The sequence below is a fragment of the Theobroma cacao genome, chromosome 9, assembly GCF_000208745.1.
Source record: "Theobroma cacao cultivar B97-61/B2 chromosome 9, Criollo_cocoa_genome_V2, whole genome shotgun sequence".
NCBI lineage: Eukaryota > Viridiplantae > Streptophyta > Magnoliopsida > Malvales > Malvaceae > Theobroma > Theobroma cacao.
This window is the reverse complement of record NC_030858.1, coordinates 7,636,715-7,660,005: the sequence shown is the minus strand read 5'-3', so window position 1 is coordinate 7,660,005 and position 23,291 is coordinate 7,636,715. Positions and strand designations below refer to the sequence as shown.

Here is a 23,291-nt window from a genome sequence, read left to right as displayed (position 1 = left end):
ATTGTTTTCACCATTTAACTTATCATTAATTAGTTAGTGCATTTGCATATAGATTCCACCCAAGTATAGACAAAATTTGTCCCATTCTCCCATACTATTAATAAACTTGAATTCATCCAAAAAATTTATCTGATCAATAGACATCGCTCTAACACAACCTATAAGCTTCATCATTTTTTCATAACTTAATCTTTCATTGGACAATAAAATCTAATCTACTCCACCCCTTTTACTAATCTATAAATTTTTTCATTTTTTCATAACTTAATCTTTCTTTGAATAATAGAATCTAATCTATTTCACCCCTTTTGATATTTAATAGCTAAAAGATATGATATCACCATTAAACCAATTGTTAAATAAAATTTACTGCATAATACACAATACTCGATGCCGACACAATAATTACCGAGCTATAAAATATAATATGAAAAATTAAAAAAATAAAATAGGCATACTTTTTGTTTAATGCACAATCCAATAAGCATTAACGAATAACGATATTATTGAGCAAATGAAAATTTGTGTTATGGGGTCTCGAGAACTATATATTATTATTATTACCTTTAAAAAAACCTATATTATTATTATTATTATTATTGTTACATGTAATTTAACCTAAGCTATAAATCTTATCCATAAAATGGAGTTTGCGGCTCCCGGGATTTCCAGTTCCCAGGGTTCTTGCCCAAAAAGTGGGCCCCACATCGGGAGGACGCAGCTTATTTTGAAAGGTAAAAAAATCTTGCTGTTTTCCTTAAGGAAAGCAAAGGCCGAAACACAGCCGAAAATGGTCCCGCCTCTGCAACAAACCTCACTTTATTCTAAACTGCTAAGATAATTCACGAAGATGGCAACGATGGAAACCTTAACTTGATTCCCCCCCACCTTCATAAAAGATCATATTTATTATATAGTAATACAGAGATGCCCTTCTGTTTGCATTTATATCTCACTTTCTGAACAAAGTTTTTATTACTGTACATTTCTTTTATTTTATCTTTTACTTTTGCCTCCAATGGCGAAACCTGTTACAAGTTCGTATCTTCAGCTTCATGGTTATCTAGCCCATTTATAGAGGAACACTATAGGGGTTCGAAACCTGTTACAAGTTCGTATCTTCAGCTTCATGGTTATCTAGCCCATTTATAGAGGAACACTATAGGGGTTCAAGATCTGAGCTTTTTTTCTGTTATTGAATCCAAAGATGGGTTGTCAGATTTGGCAAATGGGGTTTTGTTTTTGGGTGTGTCTTAGTTTGTTAAGCCACAGCTTGAGTTCTGTAAGTTCACAAGCTGATGCTGCTGAAGGGGATGCAACTGTTGAAGGAACTGTTTTCATTGATGGGAAAGCTCCCATTGGTTCAATAGATGATGATTTTATTTGTGCTACTTTGGATTGGTGGCCTCCTGAGAAATGTGATTATGGGACATGCAGCTGGGGTCTCGCTGGACTGCTCAATCTGGTATGCTTTTTTTCATTTTTCCAGTTGCATTTCTTCTTTTATTACTTTCCTTTTTCTTTTGAACAATCAACCAGCATGTTTTCATTGTTGTTTGATATAGTTATTTGGTTTTCCATGAAATTTTTTTTCCCATTTTCAATCTTCCAATCTTCTATCTTTGCTTTATATGTATAAATGATGTACTCAACACTGTCCTCGTTTCCATGAAATTGCTTTTCTCATCTTTTTGCCCCAAGTTTCGTTCAGAGAAATGATTTTCCAGCATTTTTGTGGACAATCTGGGATTTCTGCTAAGAATTTTTGCATTTTGTAACTTTAATTATAATAAGATTCTTAATGATGATTTTGAACATTTTATGCTTTAATGGTCTTTTCATACTTAGAAAAGGTATTTCTGTTCAATCTGGAAAGCATATTTCCCAGTTTAAAAGTGCTTGCTGAAATGTGCTTCGTCCTTCTTTTCCTTTTGCAGGATCTTAGTAATAATATATTCTTGAATGCCGTGAAAGGTAAGTTAATATTTTCATTCGGTGCATTTTTTTAATCACGATTTTTTTTCTTAATTATTTATTAATCCCTGTATTGTTCAGCCTTTTCACCATTGAAGATTAGATTGGGCGGCACATTGCAAGATAAGGTCATATATGATACTGATGACAATCGGGAACCCTGCACTCCATTTGTTAAAAATACCTCTAAGATGTTTGGTTTTACTCAAGGATGTTTACCCATGAATAGATGGGATGAGCTTAATGCCTTCTTTGCAAAAGCAGGGTAATGGCACCATCTTTCTTTCCCCTTTTATTCCTTAAGAGCTTCACATTATGAATGTTAGAGCACTAATGTAACTCAAGTTTCACTATTCAGGGCGAAGGTTATTTTTGGATTAAATGCTCTTACTGGACGATCTATAAAGTCTGATGATTCAGCTGTAGGAGCATGGAACTACACCAATGCTGAATCTCTTATACGGTATACGGTTGAAAAGAACTATACCATCCATGGTTGGGAGCTAGGTAATAATAGCCTCCTCTGTTTCTTGATCACTATTTATGCAAAACTATCAGAAGGAAAACATGTTTGGAATTCTCTTTAATTGATTGATGAGGTGGAAGATAGTTCTCATGTTAGATGGAACAACTTATGGTTGTTATCTCTTGCCTGTCAGGAAATGAATTGTGCGGGAGTGGGGTTGGAACTAGGGTCTCAGCAAATCAGTATGCTGCTGACACAGCAGCTCTACAAAGTATAGTGCAAAACATATACAAGGATGTTGATTTCAAGCCCTTAATCATAGCACCCGGTGGGTTCTATGACTCAAATTGGTTCAAAGAATTCATAGATAAAACAACCAAATCCTTAGATGTGGTCACTCATCACATATACAATCTTGGACCAGGTATGATTCATCTCGTACAATCCATTATTTGAATCTTCTAGGAGCTTTTGACTTGGAAAGAAGGTTCTAACTTTATTCTATCATATTCTTATGCATAGGAGTTGATGAGCACCTTGTTGAAAAGATTCTTAATCCATCTGTTCTTGATGGTGAGTCCGGAACATTCAGGGGCCTTCATAACATCATCAAAAGTTCTACAACTTCAGCAACTGCCTGGGTGGGTGAGGCTGGAGGGGCTTACAACAGCGGTCATAATCTTGTTACAAATGCTTTTGTGTTCAGTTTCTGGTAAAGTGGCAATAACTTGCTATTAGAAGCCTTATGCCTTCTGCTATGATTGATTTCTAAGTGATATTTGCCTCGGACATGAAATGCAGGTATTTAGATCAACTTGGCATGGCATCGAAGTATGATACAAAAACATACTGCAGACAATCACTGATTGGCGGAAATTATGGTTTACTAAACACTGCCAACTTTGTACCAAATCCAGACTACTACAGGTTATTCCTTGTTGGAACTCTTTTATTATGAGACTCACAGAACTACAATTTATTACTACAGTATGTTTTCCTGTAAAGAAAAAGAAAGGGGAGATATTTCTTTCTGCCCTTATTACTGCAACAGTTTATTTCCACATAATTCAAATTAAGCTTTTAATAATTTGTGTAAGAGAAAGAGGGAAATGCAAAACTCTAAAGACGGATCATAGTAATCAGTGAGAATTATTGCCCTGAGACAGGTTGATGCCCATTGAGACTTCATTTACCCCTCAAAGAACTACATCATCTTATCCATTTTGCCATTTCACATACGAAGCTAAGGTTGAGCTTGAGATATGCATAAATTGTACTAATGAAGAATCTACAGTAGGTGATCTAAGCCTCATGTGCATGATACTCTGCTTTCTCCATTGCAGTGCACTTCTCTGGCACCAATTAATGGGAAGAAATGTTCTGTCCACAAGCTTTGCTGGGACTAAAAAGATACGCTCTTACACTCACTGTGCAAAACAATCAGTAAGTTAGCCCCATTTTGCAATTATCAAGCAGGTAATCTTCCCTTTCTTAGTATTTGACCTAAGTTTCCTATCTTGCAGAAAGGCATCACGCTACTATTGATCAACCTTGACAATAGCACTACTGTCCAGGCAAAACTTGCATTCAACAGTACAATGACCTTGCAACACAAGCACAGGTCTCGGACTTTGCACCATAAGCACAGGTCTCATAAGAAATCGATTATCCAGCTGCCTCAAGGCACTGATGCTGAAATTAGAAGAGAGGAATACCATCTAACAGCAAAAGATGGAAATTTACACAGCCAAACCATGTTACTTAATGGAAACATTTTAAGTGTAAATTCATCTGGGATCATACCTCCTCTGGAGCCATTACTTGTAAATTCACCAAAGCCAATAATGGTCGCTCCTTTATCTATCGTGTTCATTCACATGCCAGATGTTATCGTCCCCGCTTGCAAGGTATAGCACTAGAGGGATCTAAAATTGGTTCCTTTTAGCGATTGATCAAATAAGAAATAGAACACATTGCAAATATTTCATTTTTTACCCATTCCATAGTGAAGAATATAATGCAACATACGTTTTTCAAAAACACTCATAATTCCTTTCTTCATTCTGGTTTCTACAATAAACATGAGTGTCTATACATAGATGTGACGAATTGATGCATGAGAAACAAAACAACCTTACTGCTCTGTAGCTACCGATGAGCCAAACACTGGTGCATTTAACCTGCAAAATCCATCCTTCGACAGGAAGCACAATAGCGTAGATATTACCCTAATTGTTGTCCTAACAGCTTTCAGTAGGCTGAATGTGTGTTAATGGAGATATCTACCATTAAGTCAATCTCTGGTACAACAAATTTGTCATTTGTCACATAACAGGTTGTGGGAGAACAAACCACCTCTCAGATTGGCCCAACTGTTCGTCCATAAGTAGAATGTGTCTGTGTGGAAGAGAGGGAGAGGGTAAGATATCCAGCACGGATGTACTTCACTTTCTAGGAATATTATTTATTGCAAGTTCTAATAAACAACCGCAAAAATTTTGAACTGCAAATATGTTAATACATTTTGGTGGCCAACACTTTTACTTGAATATACAAATGATATCAAGAAAATGACAGATTGAATCATACATGTATATTTTCTATGCAGGTATATGGACAACCACTAACCACTATTACCGAACAAGGTCATTTTCCACTTAGGCACAGAGGAAAGGGTCAAATTAGGGATACCTTAAACACCGTGTATTTCAGTTTGGATGCTTCAATCAAGAACACCAATAGAAAGCACAGAACCACGGTCAGTCACTCTCCGAAAAGCTTTGAGGCTTACTGCTAGCGAATGCCAACCAGACAATGGTACCAGTCAAGTAGAAGAATATTGACGGTGCAAACAATGACATCTGCATAGTACAGAAGTCCAATTATTTTGTTTACAGTATTGGGGGAGGGGAGGAATGGAAGGCATCATTTCCAATCAGAAAATAGAACTTACACTCCATGAATGAGTTGAATCAAGAAGAAAACCAGTAAGGGCAACACCTACAATTCCAGGCACTGCTCCGACAGTATTGGTAATACCCTATGAGGAAAATTTCAGTAAAGAACCGTTCAATTTAATTCATGCAAAGCACGCTTTAGTGTAACTGTCTATGTATGATTGCAACATTCAGCAGATATAAGAAAGTCAAGGGTCTGCTCCAACTGCATCCACCTTTCATTCATATCCAACCGTCTAAATTGCTAGCCACTAGTCAGTTAATGACGCTAGATTTCAAATGATAGACGCTTTGAATCTTAGGCTTTGGAGTCAAGTCTAGAGACTAAAATTTGGAAGATAATTTATCATGAAAAAGTGAGCAGAGTTCAGGGAAAAAAACAAAAAAAGTCACCACTTTCAGTAATCATTCACAAATGGAGCAAAATCTTAGTACTAAATGGTTGAATTCTAATACTTGCCATCACAATAAATATTCCAGTCAGAAGCAGAATTCTGATGAACATGATTAAGAACCAAAACACTTAGTGTGTTGAAGCAGAACAAATGCTTTTGGTTCTCCTTCAAGGAAGTATTCCACTAAATCAGAATAATCTATTGATAATGGCATGAAATTACATGTTGATCAAAATATAAAGTATAAGAAGACTGAAATAATCATATTCTTTTGACATGAGCTTCAAGCACATAACCAACCAATTTGGACTTTATAAACTTACATACCAAAAGTATACTTGCATATTCCGGTGACATATCTTGATGCGTACAATAAAGCCCTGCAGTTGGGGGTGGCGAAGTTAGTACCAATACTGTATTAGTAGCTCATGAAGAAGGCAGGTTATGCATAACAACTGTTGTTTCCTATAATGAGAAAAAGTAGCTAGCTGGATTAGTCACTACCAGACAAGGCAAAGCTGGAGAGAGCCAGTCCACTGGAGAGGATCCCCACAATTTCCCATGGTTGCAGTCCTAAATCAAGAGAAGATAGAATCATGCAGATTGCCGGAGATAAAAAGGAAATTGTTTGGCAAATCTTTCGCACCTGCATGCACAAAATTAAGGCCATCAGAAAGGTTCAAATCCCCAAATAAGATTAGATTCCTATAGGTAAGCTTATTTATGTTATATTGCAAGTTGAGGTCCTTAAAAAAATTAAAGCTTCAACTTGCAAGGAATGATAAAATGTCACAGATGAGCTTATACAGATTCACATACAATTGTATTGACAATGCTAATCTAAGAGTACACCATATATTAGATCACGGACATGTCATATCATTCATTGGAACAAGCAACAAGTGATTCAATAGACTTGGCATTTTTCGATGCCCTCAGAATGAGAATAATGATATAGAAAGGTATAATTCTTTGATGTCTTCATACCGTAGTTGTCTCAACTCCATTGGAAATTAAGTTGTCAGCAAACTGTGCGGCTATGCTTGTTACAAAAACTGAAGCCAGAGGAGGAAGGATGGAAACCTGTGATTACATAGCTTATTGTTTGTAAAACTATAAATGATTCATTTTCAATCTGAGACAGCACATAAAACAGCTATAAAAATTTGGTGCACCTAATGTAAAATTCACACACAATTTCTGAGTTTGCTTTCATCATTCATAATGATAAACTACATAACAGTTAGGTAACGAATTGGCTTCATCTGTTTTTTTTTTTTTTAAAACTGTGCTCATTGTAATTGAAACTCTGACAATATACATGACAAGGAAGCAGAGTTTAGAATATAGATCTTTTAACCTTACCTCTGCAGCTTCTGTCAAATTTAGATTCAGTTCCTCACTGCATGGCATGCAAAACAGAAGTTAAATTTCTACATGAGTGAAATACTAACAAGAAAAAACATTGCCGTACAGCTGCAATGTTTATACAATTTATATTGGGAACATTTTCGAGGAAGTAGAATTGACGAGAACTAAATACTCAATTATAAAAATTGTGAAATATGACAGTTTCATGCAAAGAAAGGGTGGATTATAACAAGCCCCTTGAAAACAAACGGTTAGTCCCTGTGAGATCGTAACAATTCTTGGAAGCTCCAAATTCCATAAAGCAAACCAACTGAAAAACTTAAAATATTGATCAATTGTGAACTTACCTAAAATAGGTGGGAAGCCAAGATAGACAAGTATAATGACCCCAACTTCCGCAAAAATGAGTATATATCATAGCCCATACAGCTGGACTTCGGAAAAATGCCTTCCATGGTACATCCTATAAGACAAAAGCCATTAAGAAAACCAAGGGAAACATGATCAAGTCCAATATAATGAAACATTAGAAGACTCCAAATTTTAAAAAGGATTGACAATAGTTGTTGATTGAGACCACTATGAAGTTTGTTTTGTGATGATAGCAATAGCAGTCAATAGGACCATTCAACTACCTGAGGCAAAATACTGCACATACAGATCACAGATGACTTTATTTTAATCATCAAATAACATGTTATGTGATAAATCTTGTAAGCTACAATGTAGTTCATGGTCATTGACAGGCTACATAATTTTATTCCCATCTGCTTAAGTACGAATAGAAAGGGGTTTCACGCTTCATCAACAAGGTCAATATATTTTATAATCATAAAATAATGTCCAATCCCCGCTATATAAATTATGGCAGTTTTGCTAGACTATGTAGCCAAGACAAAGTAACCGGCTGTTAATGAAGATCCACCTATCAACAGGGTTACCATTTAACTGAAGATACCTTTGAATTATATATCCAAGATCATTTCTAAGATGCCCTACAAGTTACAAACTACATGGTTCAGTAGAATCACTAAATAAATCTATATGCTCTTGGGCCAGCGTAATGGTTGTAAGCAAGAAAGAAAATGCAAGAATCAGTTACATTTTCGCCCAGTATGGAAAAGGAAAATAAGTCAGAGCAGTGATTATGGTTATGCAGGAACCATACGAGGTCAGTTTTAATTATTATCACACATGCAATAATGCCTACTTTTGGATAAAAAGCGATTATATGAATGGAAAATTTTGTAATCCTTCTTGCTATGATGATATGCCAATATGGGTGCAACTGTAATGCTCTTTCCGATAAAAGCTTGGTTCACAGATCAGAATCTGTTCCATGATATTGAACGGAACTCCACCAAGTATCATGCAAGATTCATGCAATACATAGGCTCTTGCAGTTTGCTGAATGGTTGAATCTCTGGGCATGGGACAAAACAGTATACAGGCAATTATCATTTTTTATGGTGTTGTGTTAAGCACTAAATGATATTAGGGTGCTGTGTTAAGCACTAAATGATAAGGTTAAGCACCAAGTAAGATAAGACTCTTAAGAAGCTGGATATGCAACCAGCTTATGTTCCATAAATCAGAAGTCAGAACTATCTTATGTAGGGCAGCGAAAATACTAACACACAGCTGAAGTAAATCAAACCATAGATGATTGAATAACCACAACCAAAAAAAGTATTTACATGAGTCGAGCGTATGCCCTAGATGATAAAGTACCCACCAAAATCTAAGGACACCAAAAAGCATAGAACTTCAAGTAACAATTCCCCTTTTTTTTTTCTGGGGAAGATAACAAGCTTCATTGTCAGAAACAGGAAATCAAACATTGACATCATACCTGCAGTGAGGCACGCAACTCATCTAGAGAATTATTCCATGAATTCTTCTGATCAGCAGATTCTTCTGGAGAATTATTCCATGACTTGTTCTGATCAGCTGATTGCAATACTGTCATATACCAAAAGTCATGATCATTAACACGTTGAAGAGGAACTCAAGGCAAGAATGAAAGAGTGGAAAAGAACTAACACAAGTAGTAACATACTTTAATACAATCATTTTAGCAATATGTGATTAAATTTTACAGCACTACCATGCTTTAGAATCTTCTAACTAGTTATTTAAGTATGCAAAATGCTCAAAATGATTCTGCTCAAGTATTTGAGCACCTTGGCATATCTGTGAAGTAATGCTACCCTGCATCAGGTTTGTCAAGACCTTACATTCAACTAGGGTCTCTCCACTACATGGAATCAGCTATATTGTTCATATGGGCCACTGTCCTCTATTCAAGACCATATCCACTTTTTTTTGGTTTTCATCCATGTCCTTTGCTCTTCCTCTTCTTCTCTTGAAAGAAAACCACTATGAGATTTCGGAAATTTAATAGGAGCATAATGGTCATGGAGAAGGCACTCCTAGTGTAAAAGTTGAAAAGAGACTGCATGAAGCTTGTCTGTATAAGGCTGAAGATCTTTGAGAAGGCAGATGTAGGTAAAAGTAATCCTCAAGATTGAAAGAGCTTTTATTTAGAAGTTGGGCACAAATCAAATTTTATATATGGCAGTCTTTAGACATCTATCAGCACTTTATTCTCCTTACTCTGAAAAGTTTGCAAACTAGAAGTGAGTGCAAATTCTTCACTACAACTTCAGATGGAAATGCAGAGGACAAAATCTCTTTCATAATGAAGAAGCCTTCAAAAATAAATTAAACTCCCTTCAAGAGGCCTAATTTCAACAAACATATATTTAGTTGTCATTTCCTATTTCTCTTCGGTTCATCTTGATGATGATAGATAGGTAGCATAGTATTCTCTCCTTGCCATTTAGATTTCACATATTATATCCAAAACAGTAGTAGACATGTCATAACATGGACAACCTTAAGTCAGGCAACTGTCCAGTTCTTTCTTTCTTCCATTCTATATTCTGTTTGCTAATCGGAGTGAAGATAGTGTAGCCAGTGAACAATTTTGAAATCATTATATTATGTCTCCATCCATCTGGTATGATCTCAAATAACTTCTGTAAAAGTGGACACAAAATCTAAAATCATACCAATCATGAGCCGGTATTCCTAGCATAGATTGTGGTCTTCAGGTGATGTAATAAGAAGGCTTCCTTGTTAAAGTACACATAGATATCTTGGTAATACAATGAAGAGTTTAAAATTCTATCAACCTATAAGACCCTCTACTTACACCCTCCAATTACGTAATGCCACATCATAGTCTTTAACTTTATAAATAGGTTACAATCTACACATAATTTTGATTGCTTTCACACTCTCAAGATCCCCTCCATGGTGTCCAGCTATACCTGTCTTCTTTGCTATTTATTTTCTGTACTTGTTTGGCTTGGCTTTTTTTCAGCTTATCCACCTCTTAAAAGCAAAAGTCAGGCCAAACATATATTTTGAAAAGCTCTTAAAAAAAAAGTAGGTTTTTTTTTAAAGAATAAAATTTTGAAAAAAAGAGCTTCAGGAAAAGCTCCTGTAGGGAGCTTTTTCTTCTCTTCTTTTAAAAATGCAAGAGAGTTTTTATTTTTGTTTTAAAAATATCCTCATCTGTTAAAAATAATTACAATATTACCCTCTAAAAAAAAGAAATACCCTTTATGATAATTTTAACCAAAATTATAACTTATAAAAAAGAACTTATAAAAAGAAATTTACCAAACAACTTTAGCTTAATTTTAAAAGCTATTATTTTTCATAAGAGCTTCATAATAGCTTTTAAGCTAGAAAAAAGCTAGGCCAAACAGGCTCTCTATAACTTTTTTCTTTCCTAGTGCACTCTGGTAAATATTTTTTTGCTTGTTGGTGTTGATTTATCTTTTGTTCAATATTCTCTTGACAGTCTTCTTTATCAGCTTCTAGTCCTAATAATCTATCTTTTAAACTTTTATTTTCTATTTTGTCAATAATTTCTCTCTTCTACCTTTTAGTTCTTGCCTCCCTGATTTTTATTTCTCAGTTCCTTTTGCATTCCAATATTTATTAAGATTTTCATATTTTAAGGTCAAAATAAAAGAATCTTAAGAAAGAAATTAAAATAGGGACAAAGAGTGTGGGTGGTGTAATCTTAATTTAGAATAAAGAAAAGAAGAAGTGAAGCAAGAGAGACGAATAGTTCCAGGAAGGAAAAAAAACCAACATTGTGAAATTCTGAGGTATTGAAGAAATTATTTGATCTGGAACAACTTATTTTGAAGAGTACCAAAAATATGATGTGGCAATAGATGATTGGAGGGTGTAAATAGAGGGTTTTATAGGCAGTCCTGATAGAAATTAAACTCCATAATGAATACATAAAAATGGTCAAAACGATTGTGCCAACATCCATGGCGATGGAAAAGAGTCTTAATTGTCAGCAGCACCAGCAGCATTTTGATGAAATGGTGTTGGATGCAGTGCACTATTACGAATGTAATTGATGAGACAGCCACAAAAATGATGTTGAATTAGGGGTGTACAAATGGTTAGAAAACTTAGTTCGGTTATAGATTTCCCAAAATCGAAAAAACTGAATTTCCTCTAAAAAAACCGAAATTGAACCAAAAAATGTTGATAACCAAAAAACTGAAAACCGAACTACTTAGGTTATTTTGGTTCGGTTATCGAAAACCCAACTTATGAAAAATATACTGAAATTAGATATATGTTAGATAACATACAATGTTTGATTTACTTACTTGGGCTCAAATCCACATGGTTCTAAGCATAATTTCTTCACACCTTAACTTAACTATAATAAAAGTTAGAATTCCTTTAGAAAAAGACTTGTGTAATCAATAAAATTACACCTCTTTAGATAAGCATTTTCCACTTCGGTTAGTTCGGTTGAGAATTTTCCCAACCAAAAACTGAACCGATTAAACCGTTGTAATCAAACATATTTAACTGAAATAACCAAACACTGAACTAACCGAATTGAAAAAATCGAACTCACTTCGGTTTGGTTCTTCGGTTCAGTTTGAATTTGCACACCCCTAATGTTGATGTAGACAGTAGCAATTTTGTTGTCCATAGGAGCATTCACAAAAATAGCAGTAAAGAGCAGGTTGCATCTATAATGATGACAGGACAGTAAAGAAATTGGAGGGGACAGCAAGAGTAATGTTTTCAACAAGGGTCAGATACCTAAACAATGTAAGGAGCTAAAAATGAGCTAAATGGTAGAAATTAGATTACATATGTTCTAAGCATCCATCATCAGCTTACTAACCAATAAAGTTGTTAGTTACAAATGAATGAAGAAACCCAATTATTTGTTTTATTCAACAATAGAACTACCATTATCTTATAAATAACTCAGGAAAATGCTCAACCTTTCATTATCCATATGACAAAATAAGCACTTCACTTTTTCAAATAAAATATAATGAAGATAAAAAGGGATTGGATGCTCACGTGCAGCATGTTCTACAGCATTTAAAGCCCGTCCTTCTCCAATAAAATGAAATCCCAAATACCTTCAACATTTTGGTGACAACAAAGGTTGAAGTCAAATTTCAGTTCAATTATCCCATAAATATTTAAAAAGAGGAAAAGAAAACCCTCAATATTAGATTGCCCAAACACTCTTAGAAGGCAGTTTGTGGACAAAGAATAATCATCTTTTATGTTTAAGAAAAGATGTACACATATTTGCATGTTGCACAGATGAAATGAACACCTCTAAATCAGAAGTAACATACAATAATATGTAATTTTAGAGCTAGTGACGTACCAGCCTATCCCCAGAATGCCAAATATAGAGAATACGGATTCCCAACCAAAATTTTGGATGAGCGGAGGAGCCAAAAGAAGCCTGCAACATTTTCAAACAAAGAAAAGATGACAAAAGAAAATGAACTTGAGCACTCATTTAACCCAAGTGGATGGCATTTAATAAACAAATTTGTTGATGCTACAATGAGAAGAGCAAAATCAATTTGATGGCTATCCACTAGTGTTTGTTTGCTGATACAAAAATTATTTTCTGGTTATGATATCATAGTCCAAATCCTTTTAAAACGAAACATGGAAAAGAAAAGTCCCTTGGCAGAATTTTAAGAACCAATAAATGGGGCCTTTGGCAGCAAAAAGATTCTACACATCCCAAAAATATAGGCATAAAAGGATGTAATGGTGATCAGCTTAACAGGGTGGATTCTTGTTCTTTACAACACTCCAAATAAGGAATCAACAACTTTTACATTTTTCTGTTCAATTTAACTTTTATTTTTGCACTTCCATTTCAATGAGAATGCCATTTCTCAGTTGACTAAATGTCCCCATAGATAAATTGTGAAGTTTAATTTTTTGAATACATGAAAATAAACTTGAACCATTTAGTTGAATGTTAATATGTATTTACCTACTTAAGATAAGACTCCAACAAAACATACCCTGTTACACTTCCTACACTCAACCCACCAAAGACAAATGATACAGCCCTGGAGCGCTCTTCCAAAGGTATTGACCTGCATGTTGTGTTGGAAAATGCCAACAAAAGGAGACAAGATGGTGTTAGTTATTTGTTAGGAGATTAACCATATCACAAAAAGTGCCAGACTGGCAGGACAAAAGATCAACAATGCAATAAGGCCAGATAATAATATTAGATTCAGACCACAAAATGCTTTCTATTTTCGAGAAACTATATAACTTCATCTGCATCTCTAAGTGTAATGTTCAATAAGTTGAGGAAAGCAATTTCTTCCCACAGGACAGGGGAGGGTATTGAAGACAAATACCCAATATTTGCCCTCCTGATCTGGAGATTGATATCTCCAGGAATTGTATGAACAATACAGAATTTTTCTGAATTAAGAAACAGTTACACACAGACACAAAACATCCTTTTAAAAGGATTTGTTCTCCTAAATCAGGACTTCTTATTTTAAAAGGTGATGCCTTTATTCCTGTGTTTTATGTTGGTACCAATTTCTGTTGAAGGTCTTCAGTACCAACATAAAAACACAGGAATAAAGACATCACCTTTAAAAATGATTTAGAAGAACAAAATCCTTTCGAAAGATGTTAAGAAAAAATGTTGAGAGATCTAAACCTGGAAAGAATTTTAGAATTCTTATAGAAATGGGGAATTAGAGTCTAAAGAGAATTATGAACTAAAGATATCTCATTAATTATAGTCTAGAAGAACCAATTGACACACAAATAAACAGAAATATGTATGTATATGATTTTACTACCTATCAGTCTTTAAATTCCAGTTTCCACATGCATTATGCTAAAAGATTCCCAGGGAAGCTTTGCTGAGCAGCTTTTTTAACTATACTTATAAGGGGGAAAGAAGAGCTAAATTATCATGGTAGTGAAACCATGGAACAAAGTTTCAAGTCAACAATGCAATTCAAGTGGACAACTTGAATACAACAAATCAGAGGCTTAAACTGTTGACAGCTTATCAATTTATTTTATTGACTATATTCCAGATTTGTAGGAGTTAGTTTAGGGATATTATTTGCTTTCTTTATTTTCCTTTTTTTGCTGGATTATTTCCTGATTTCTTGTTCCCTAATTTCTGGTAATTTACCAGATTCTCAGACTTAATTTAGATAGGTTTTCTTGTATATAATTAGCACCAAGAAATTCAAACATGATATAAGAGAATTTTGTTTTATTCTCTGTTTTCATGGTATCAGAGCTTCAGTTCCTCTGACCATTATTGTTAGCCAAAGCAGCCATGGCAGATGCAACTCTAGAAGGTTCCTCAGAGGTGTCATCTGAACCTTCTAGAAATGTGTCTTCATCTGTGATTCCTACTGTCGGGGAAACCCATTCTCTCCAAATAACCCAACACAAACTCAATGGGGCCAATTTCCTTTAATGGTCTCAGTCGGTTATGCTAGTAATACGAAGCAAAGGAAAGCTCAGCTACTTAACGGGTACAAAGGTAACACCAAAGGAAGGAGCAGCAGGTCATTCAACTTTGGAGTCAGAGAATTCCATGGTTATGGCATGGTTAATTAATTCCATGGAGCCTAAGATTGGCCGGACTTATTCTATAAGATAGCAAAGGAGATATGGGATATGGCACATGAAATGTACTTAGATCTGGAAAACTCAGCACAATGTTTTGAGGTCAGATCTGCCCTAAGAAGCACAAAGCAAGGTAATCTCTCAGTGACTGAGTATTTCAATACTTTGACTAAGTTATGGCAGGAGATGGATATGTTTTATGAAACAAATTGGCATTGTCCTAAGGACAGCTTAAAGTATAAGCAGATGCTTGAAAAAGAACGGGTATTTGATTTTCTTCATGGTTTAAGTAAGGAGTTAGATGAGGTACGAGGTCGACTTTTGGAGACAAAACCTTTTCCAAACATTAGAGAGGCATTTGCAGAGGTGAGAAGGGAAGAAAGCAGGAAACGTGTTATGTTAGGAGTGTCTACAGAGGTTATTTCAGATAACTTGTCCCAAAGTTCTGCTCTTGTTTCAAAAAAACATGAACCTGCTAACTCTAGTAATCAGCGTGGGAATCGGAAAAATGATAAAAGCATGGTGTGATCATTGTCAACGTCCATATCACACTAGAGAAACATATTGGAAGATACATGGAAAACCAGCAAATTGGAAGGCACGTAAACAAGATGAACAAAGTAGAGGTTTTCAAGCTGTCGCAAAGGAAAACAAGGCTGGAGGATCAATTTTTAGCAAGGAACAGCTTGAACAACTACAAGTCCTTCTTGCCCAACACTGAACTAGTGCACAAGTTCCAACTTCAAATTGTTCTATAGCCCAGAAAGGTAATTATCTCTCTGCCTTGAGTGCAAATTCTGAATCTAATGGCCCTTAGATTATGGATTCAAGAGCTTCAGATCATATGACTGGATGCCACAGGTCGTTCTCTACCTATGCCCCATGCCCGGGAAATTCCAAAATTCGTGTTGCTAATGGTGCTTTATCATTTGTTGCTGGAAAAGGATCTGTAAATTTGGCTAATATGACACTAAAATCTGTTCTTCATGTTCCAAATTTAAAATGTAATCTAGTGTCTATTAGCAAATTGACAAATGATTTGAATTGTGTGGCTAAGTTTTATCCATCATTTGGTGAATTTCAGGATTTACTATCGGGGAGGACGATTGGCAATGCTAAGATGCGTGATGGGCTATACTACCTTGAGGATAATGGACAAGTGAATAAACAAGCTCTGGCTCTAAGTGGTGAATTAACTCCAGTTTCCAGTAAGATTATGTTATGGCATAATAGGTTAGGCCATCCTAGTTTTCCATATTTGGAAAAACTTGTTTCCTTCTCTATTCAATAATAAAGATATCAATTCTTTTCGTTGTGAAACTTGTATATTTGCCAAACATACCCGTACTTCTTATCCAAATCAACCATACAAGTCCTCGAAACCTTTTTCATTGATCCATAGTGATATTTGGGATCCTTCAAGGGAAAGGAATATTTCAGGAACCAAATGGTTCATAACCTTTATTGATGACCATTCAAGAGCATGTTGGGTTTATCTTCTCAAAGAAAAATCAGATGCAGCCACAATTTTCCAACAATTCCATAAAATGATCCAAAACCAATTTGATACATCAATTCAAATTCTTCGAACAGATAATGGTCGGGAATATTTCAATTCAATTCTTGGCAATTACTTTATAGAAAATGAAATTTTCCACCAAAGTTCTTGTGTCGAAACCCCACAACAAAATGGTATTGCTGAACGTAAAAATCGCCATCTATTGGAGACTACACGTGCATTTATGTTCACAACTCATGTTCTTAAACAGTTTTGGGGTGAAGCAGTCCTAACTGCATCATACTTGATAAACAAACTTCCATCTCGAGTCCTCCGATTTAAAACTCCTTTGAGTATCTTACTGGAAACCTACCCTCAAACTCGATTATTCACCTCCTTGTCTCCAAAAGTCTTTGGCTGCACTTCCTTCGTACATAATACCAGTCCTACCCGTGAAAAATTAGATCCTAAAGCTATAAAATGTATTTTTGTTGGATATTCTCCTAGTCAAAAAGGGTACAAATATTACTGTCCAACCACAAAAAAAATGTTTGTTTCCTTAGATGTCTCTTTCCTTGAAGATCAACCTTTCTACCCAAATCCTACTCTTCAGGGGGAGATACTAGGAGAAGAGAAGCTTTGGGATTATCTTATTCCTCTTCCTGTAGTTGCTGACATACCTGAAACACCACCAGGAAATAGAAATCCTCCAATTATGTCATCAACAGATTTTGGCTTGGAAACAGGGGAAGATCCAAATGGGCTTAGTCAACAACAATCAAAGCTTCGTGTCTATTCACGAAGAAACAAAAAGCCTCAAGAAGTGCAGTCTTTCAGTCAACAACCATGTTGCCAAGAGTCCAATCCACAGGTAAATGCTGAAACTGAAACTGAAATTATTGGTGCTGGTGATAATTTGCCTCAAGTGGAGATTCAACCTAATGAGTTGGACATTCCAATAGCTCTCAGGAAAGGGGTTAGATCATGCACTCAACATCCTATTTCTAATAACTTATCTTACAGCCAATTATCAGGAGCATTCCGAGCTTTGACAGTAAAGATTGAAAGGGATGAGATTCCAAAAAATGTTCAAGAAGCTTTTGAAAAGCCAGAATGGAGGGCTGCTGTACTTGAAGAAATGAGAGCCCTAAAAAAGAATGAAACTTGGGATGTAGTGGAGTTACCTGAGGGTAAGAGTTCTGTAGGGTGTAAATGGGTGTTTACCATTAAGTACAAGTCAGATGGTGAAATAGAGAGACACAAGGCTAGTCTAGTTGCCAAAGGATTCACTCAAGTTTTTGGGGTGGATTACACAGAAACGTTTGCTCCAGTTGCAAAGTTAAACACTATAAGGGTGCTACTATCACTAGCAGCTAATCTTGATTGGGCACTACATCAAATGGATGTCAAAAATGCCTTTCTCAACGGAGAGCTTGATGAGGAGGTTTACATGGATTTGCCTCCAGGTTTTGAAGGGGCAATTGGTAACAGAAAAGTATGTAGATTGAAGAAGTCACTATATGGATTAAAACAATCACCAAGAGCTTGGTTTGACCGTTTTGCAAAGACTATAAAGAGGTATGGTTACCAGCAGGGACAAACTGATCATACTCTTTTTTTCAAGCATTCACAAGATGGAAAGAAAACTATCTTGATTGTGTATGTGGATGATATTATTTTAACCGGAGATGATACAGAAGAAATGGAGAGGCTTAAGAAAACTCTTAGGAGTGAATTTGAAATCAAAGACCTTGGGCAACTAAGATATTTCTTAGGGATGGAAGTGGCAAGAAGCAAGAAAGGTATTATTATCTCTCAAAGAAAATATACATTAGATCTTTTGAAAGAGACAGGGATGCTTGGTTGCAAGCCAGCTGAAACACCAATAGTTATGAACATGAAGCTTGGAAGAACAAGGAGTGGAATTCCAGTAGATAGGGGGAGATATCAACGTCTAGTGGAAAGATTGATTTACTTATCTCACACAAGACCAGATATTGCATTTGCTGTAAGTATAGTGAGCCAGTATATGCATTCTCCAAGTGAAGAACATCTTGAGGCAATCAACCGAATCTTGCGGTATCTAAAATCTACACCCGGTAAAGGCTTGTTCTTCAAGAAATATGAGCTGAGAAGTGTGGAGGCATTTACTGCTGCAGATTGGGCAGGTTCAGCTGAGGACAGGAGGTCTACATCTGGTTATTGTTCAAAGGTTTGGGGGAACCTGGTTACTTGGAGAAGCAAGAAGCAACCAGTTGTAGCTCGCAGCAGTGCAGAAGCAGAATTTAGAGCCCTTGCACAAGGAACCTGTGAGCTGATTTGGTTAAAGAGGCTAATGGAAGAACTGAAAGTGCCTAGTATGGGACCTATGAAGCTATATTGTGACAATAAGGCCGCAATAAGTATTGCACATAATCCGGTTCATCATGACCGAACAAAGCATGTGGAGATAGATAGACATTTTATCAAAGAAAAAATAGAAGATGGAGTGATTTGCATGACCTATGTGTTTACCAAACAACAAATAGCTGATGTTCTAACAAAAGGGCTGCCTAGACCGAGTTTTGAAGTGCTAGTAGACAAGCTGGGAATGACCAACATCTATTCACCAGCTTGAGGGGGAGTGTTGACAGCTTATCAATTTATTTTATTGACTATATTCCAGATTTGTAGGAGTTAGTTTAGGGATATTATTTGCTTTCTTTATTTTCCTTTTTTTGCTGGATTATTTCCTGATTTCTTGTTCCCTAATTTTTGGTAATTTACCAGATTCCCAGACTTAATTTAGATAGGTTTTCTTGTATATAATTAGCACCTAGTAATTCACACATGATATCAGAGAATTTTGTTTTATTCTCTGTTTTCATAAACTTTTGGCAAATATGCATGAAGATTACGGATTTTGTATGATAGGTTATAAACAACATGCTCTTAAGAGTATGGATGTCATAAGTGCCTGGCAATAAGGTCTGTTGCAGCTGATGGGGAAACACCTTCTCCTATCCCAACCTGGATTAAAAAAAAAAAAAGAAAAAAAGGTTGAGGGATAGTGATTAGCATTGAACAAAAGAAGCTCCAAGTAGCACATTGTATATGCACTCGTACACATGTCAATGAGCGAGACATTAAAAGCTGAACAGCTTCAGTGAGATATTATTATCAATGATGATGTAATCTAAGAAAGAGAGATAACCTAAACACTTTCAGTTATACAATTAAAAGAGTTGAATACATGAAAATAGTAATCCAAACATGACTAGATAATACAAGTTAAAGAAATGATAATAAATATGACCTACATACCAAAATCCTTGACAAGAGTAGTCCAGGCATGAATCCAGCAAGAACAGGAACAAGGGCCGTAGCCAACGACCAAGCCAATACTCCAATCTCAAGAACTTTTCTGCATGAATAAGAAGATAGTCGGTAATATGATGCGTATACGAGACAATCTCACTATGCCAAAAAACAAATTAATTTGTTGTCCTTCACTAATCTCTCAAAATTATCATTTTAGCATCAAACAAATTACATTTATTTGGATGCTGTTTATTACACCATAGCCATCTAAGATGTTAATAGTCAGGACCACTTTTTCCCTTTTTTGTTTCTCTTTGGAGGAAAGGATCATCAACATCTTTAGCTTACAAGCATGATCAGACTTTCTGCCCTTCAGTAGTGTAATCAGTGAATATTGGCAATAGAAAAACGCAATATAATAAAGCAAAATTTCAAAGGAAGAGAGAGAAAATGGACAATTAAGAAAGAGACCCCGTAAATAGAGTTGGTATTGTGTTCTTTGTCAATTCTAAGCTGATCAGAAATTTGATGATAAAAGGTTGTTGGTGAAGCAGGATCAATCATGTATACTTAGTGCAGATATGTATATTAAATACATTGACAGGAGCAGTTATCATTAATCAAGAGTCTCGATAATCACTCAAATAAAATACATATTGCATTTGGACCAAATGTTAAAACGAGTGGAGAGAGGACTTACAAATTACAATAGAATGCTTAAAACAATTATAAACCTTACCAGTTTAATGTGATTGCATTATTAACTTGCATGGCAGTAATATCAACAGATTTTTATTGCTCAAGATTGTAAATAGTATGACAGCCACAGATAACTTCTACATTTTATACGAAGGGTGAGCCATTCATTCGTTTTCAGTAAATGAATTAAACTAAGAAACATCTGCATCAAAATAAATCTTTAAGATATACTGGAAGAAAGTTGGCAGTATTGCAGAGAATTGGGCCTCCTAGACACTTTCAGTATGATATCTAAACAAGGAATTTCATTTAAGGTATCTTAAGTTCAAAGGGTGCATAAATTATTAGTTATCAAAGTCAATCCAGTTATGTAATTAGTTTCAGTCTGCTATTTCCATATCCAACTCAATCAAGTCCAATTGGTCAGCTTGAACAAGGCATCAAATTAATGTGCTTACACAATAAAGGAATGAGTAGTCTTAAATGTGGTCCAAACCCTAGGAGGTAGCATCCTAGCTAGAAATGGTAGCGGCTCATCAATGCCCGTAGATAGCATAAAATATTCCTCAAATCCTGCATGCAGGCCTTAAATTCTCAATATCATTATAAGATCACCAATTTTCTCTTTATAACTTTTGGCAACTTTCTGTTCTGTTTGGCAAGCAGGGATTAATATGAAAGATTGCACATTTGCACTAAATAGCTGAAGCCTTCAAATACTAACCTTCCACCAAAAATCTTGGAAAGCCAACCCCCTGGCAATTGACTCAATGCATAACCCCAGAAGAATGATGATTGCACTAATCCAGCTACTGACGGATTCCACCCAAACTGATGTGACATTGGAATTATAGCAACACTCAAGTTCACCTATCACATTTAACAAGCTTAACAAAATCAGTTCAACCCTAAATATAAAAACCAAATAACTAAGGCGCCATTTTTCTACTACTTAAATTTGCTATTTGCTTTTTACTTCAAAAAAAGTTGCATTAAAGCAAAATCATAATTGACTAAAAATGCACAAATGACTAAAATGTAACACAAATGCAAACAATTGTTCTATATAAAGTAAAATCAAAAGTTTTGTTATCCAAAAATATAACATTATTAATTCTTATATCTTAATTTTGTATTCTAATACTCCTATTGCTTTTACTTCCAGAAAGAAAAAGAAAGCAACAAAGTAACAACCAAAGGCAACCTAACAAGAAACTTGTACAGTATAACCTTCACTGGAATTGGTTCATTCAAAATACAAATGACCCCATAATTCTGCATGCAACAAAAGATTTACATGGAGTTCTGTGTTGAACACCAATTTTTCCAGTGCAATAACGTTACATGTCTCAGAAAGGCAATTTACTTTGGCATCAAAACACAACTTAAACTTCACAATAGATACTTATGAACCACAAACTGTTCGTTAAATTGCCTAAGAGAATAAAAACTAAAGCCAAAAAGTCAACAACCAACCTTATCCATGTTACAAATAACAAAGGCAAGCGAAGTGGTGCCAATGAGTGTATATCTCCTAGGAATATTCTTCCATGGAGGCCAATCCAAATCAAAACCCACTTCCCTTGAACCACTTTCCCGACCAAAACCCGCTTTGCTGTCCAGCTCCTCGACACGTACCCCATTGACTAACCTACCAGCCCTGTCTCTCTCGTCTTTAACGTTCTCTTTCTCCTTGATACTGCATAAAACTTTGAAATTCAACCGATGCTTTGAAGGACTTAACTGCAAGTGGAGATTCTTGCGTGAAGTGTTTTTAAGAAAGATTGAGCCTTGGGAAGTGTAGGTGTTGTGAGAAAGAAAACCTAAGTTATAATCTAGTCTCGAGGTGAATTTTGCCATTTCTATTAGCTTGTGTTTAAGAATGTTCAAAAAGAAATGAAGGGCAGCTGAGTTTAAGGATTCATGATGAAAGTTAAACGTGTAATTAGGAGGGAAGAGAAGAGAAAGTGTTGAGGGAAACTTGGTTGGAAGCGTTGGCGAGGAAGAGAGAGAGAGAGGACCTGAGGAGGCCACGAGGATGACGGTTTGTGGCTTGGATTTGCTTAGATTTTTGGGCATCTTCTTGAATATTTGGTCCATGGGTAAAGTCTGTGGGACCCACGAAATCGGGGTCTTTGTAGACTTGGCTCATTCTGATTGGAGGAGGTGCTAAGTTTGTAAACCTACGCGACTCATGCATTTCATCATAGAGAAACAGAAAGAACGAAACAAAAAGTCAAGTAAGCAACCGAAGCTACTCAAAATTGAGAGACAAGTTGTCAGCTTTTCTTCTACGGGTGAAACTCTGTTGAAATTGAGAAACGTATTGAACTCTTCCTTCTTGTTTTAGGCAGCCGAAGATAGAGCATGGGAAAGCCAAATGTCTCAACGGCGACCAATTTTTGCCCATACATTATATGCTGTTATGGGCAAATACAGAGAGTTTAAACAGAGTCACCATCTGAGTTGAGGGCACTTTTGGCAGACAACACCTCGTTGGAAAACTAGGAACTGAGAGACTACAAACAGGGGGAACGAAAGAAATCAGCACATCAAAATTAGCTTTAGATAATTAAAATGTTTTCATGCAAGATATAAGTATGCAGAAACAAGGAAAGGAATAGAGA

The 23,291-nt window shown here is 35.7% G+C and overlaps 2 protein-coding genes across 3 annotated transcripts; one reads left to right on the top strand and one right to left on the bottom strand.

Moving 5' to 3' along the window:
• LOC18588859 (heparanase-like protein 3) lies at positions 1,027-5,261 on the top strand. The gene is made up of 10 exons (XM_007013551.2): positions 1,027-1,465; positions 1,938-1,974; positions 2,056-2,239; positions 2,333-2,481; positions 2,634-2,864; positions 2,963-3,152; positions 3,242-3,367; positions 3,784-3,883; positions 3,964-4,347; positions 5,049-5,261. Exons 1-10 carry the CDS (start codon positions 1,208-1,210, stop codon positions 5,235-5,237), a joined length of 1,848 nt encoding a protein of 615 aa, XP_007013613.2. The 5' UTR covers positions 1,027-1,207; the 3' UTR covers positions 5,238-5,261.
• On the bottom strand, positions 4,407-22,719 carry LOC18588857 (probable anion transporter 6, chloroplastic). Of its 2 annotated transcripts, XM_018127270.1 has the most exons (17): positions 22,141-22,719; positions 21,389-21,534; positions 19,969-20,068; positions 19,622-19,674; positions 13,571-13,645; positions 12,910-12,990; positions 12,591-12,652; positions 9,016-9,125; positions 7,511-7,626; positions 7,158-7,194; positions 6,780-6,875; positions 6,297-6,438; positions 6,120-6,172; positions 5,394-5,480; positions 5,132-5,301; positions 4,727-4,837; positions 4,407-4,634 (listed from the first exon to the last, which is right to left on the bottom strand). In XM_018127270.1, exons 1-15 carry the CDS (start codon positions 22,522-22,524, stop codon positions 5,200-5,202), a joined length of 1,644 nt encoding a protein of 547 aa, XP_017982759.1. In that variant the 5' UTR covers positions 22,525-22,719; the 3' UTR covers positions 4,407-4,634; positions 4,727-4,837; positions 5,132-5,199. The 2 variants fall into 2 exon arrangements, with proteins under 2 accessions (XP_017982759.1, XP_007013609.1); XM_007013547.2 differs by having other exon boundaries at positions 4,407-4,837.

What these genes read in the sequence shown, in the direction of transcription:
- LOC18588857 (XM_007013547.2), bottom strand. Translation starts at nt 22,524, where the DNA reads ATGGCAAAATTCACCTCGAGACTAGATTATAACTTAGGTTTTCTTTCT. An exon ending in GCAACAGACCTTATTGCCAG is followed by an intron (nt 13,646 to 19,621) that starts GCACTTATGACA and finishes CACAACATGCAG; the next exon opens with GTCAATACCTTTGGAAGAGC. An exon ending in ATTTGACAGAAGCTGCAGAG is followed by an intron (nt 6,876 to 7,157) that starts GTAAGGTTAAAA and finishes ATGTAATCACAG; the next exon opens with GTTTCCATCCTTCCTCCTCT.
- LOC18588859 (XM_007013551.2), top strand. Translation starts at nt 1,208, where the DNA reads ATGGGTTGTCAGATTTGGCAAATGGGGTTTTGTTTTTGGGTGTGTCTT. An exon ending in ATTCTTGAATGCCGTGAAAG is followed by an intron (nt 1,975 to 2,055) that starts GTAAGTTAATAT and finishes TGTATTGTTCAG; the next exon opens with CCTTTTCACCATTGAAGATT. An exon ending in GCCTTCTTTGCAAAAGCAGG is followed by an intron (nt 2,240 to 2,332) that starts GTAATGGCACCA and finishes TTCACTATTCAG; the next exon opens with GGCGAAGGTTATTTTTGGAT.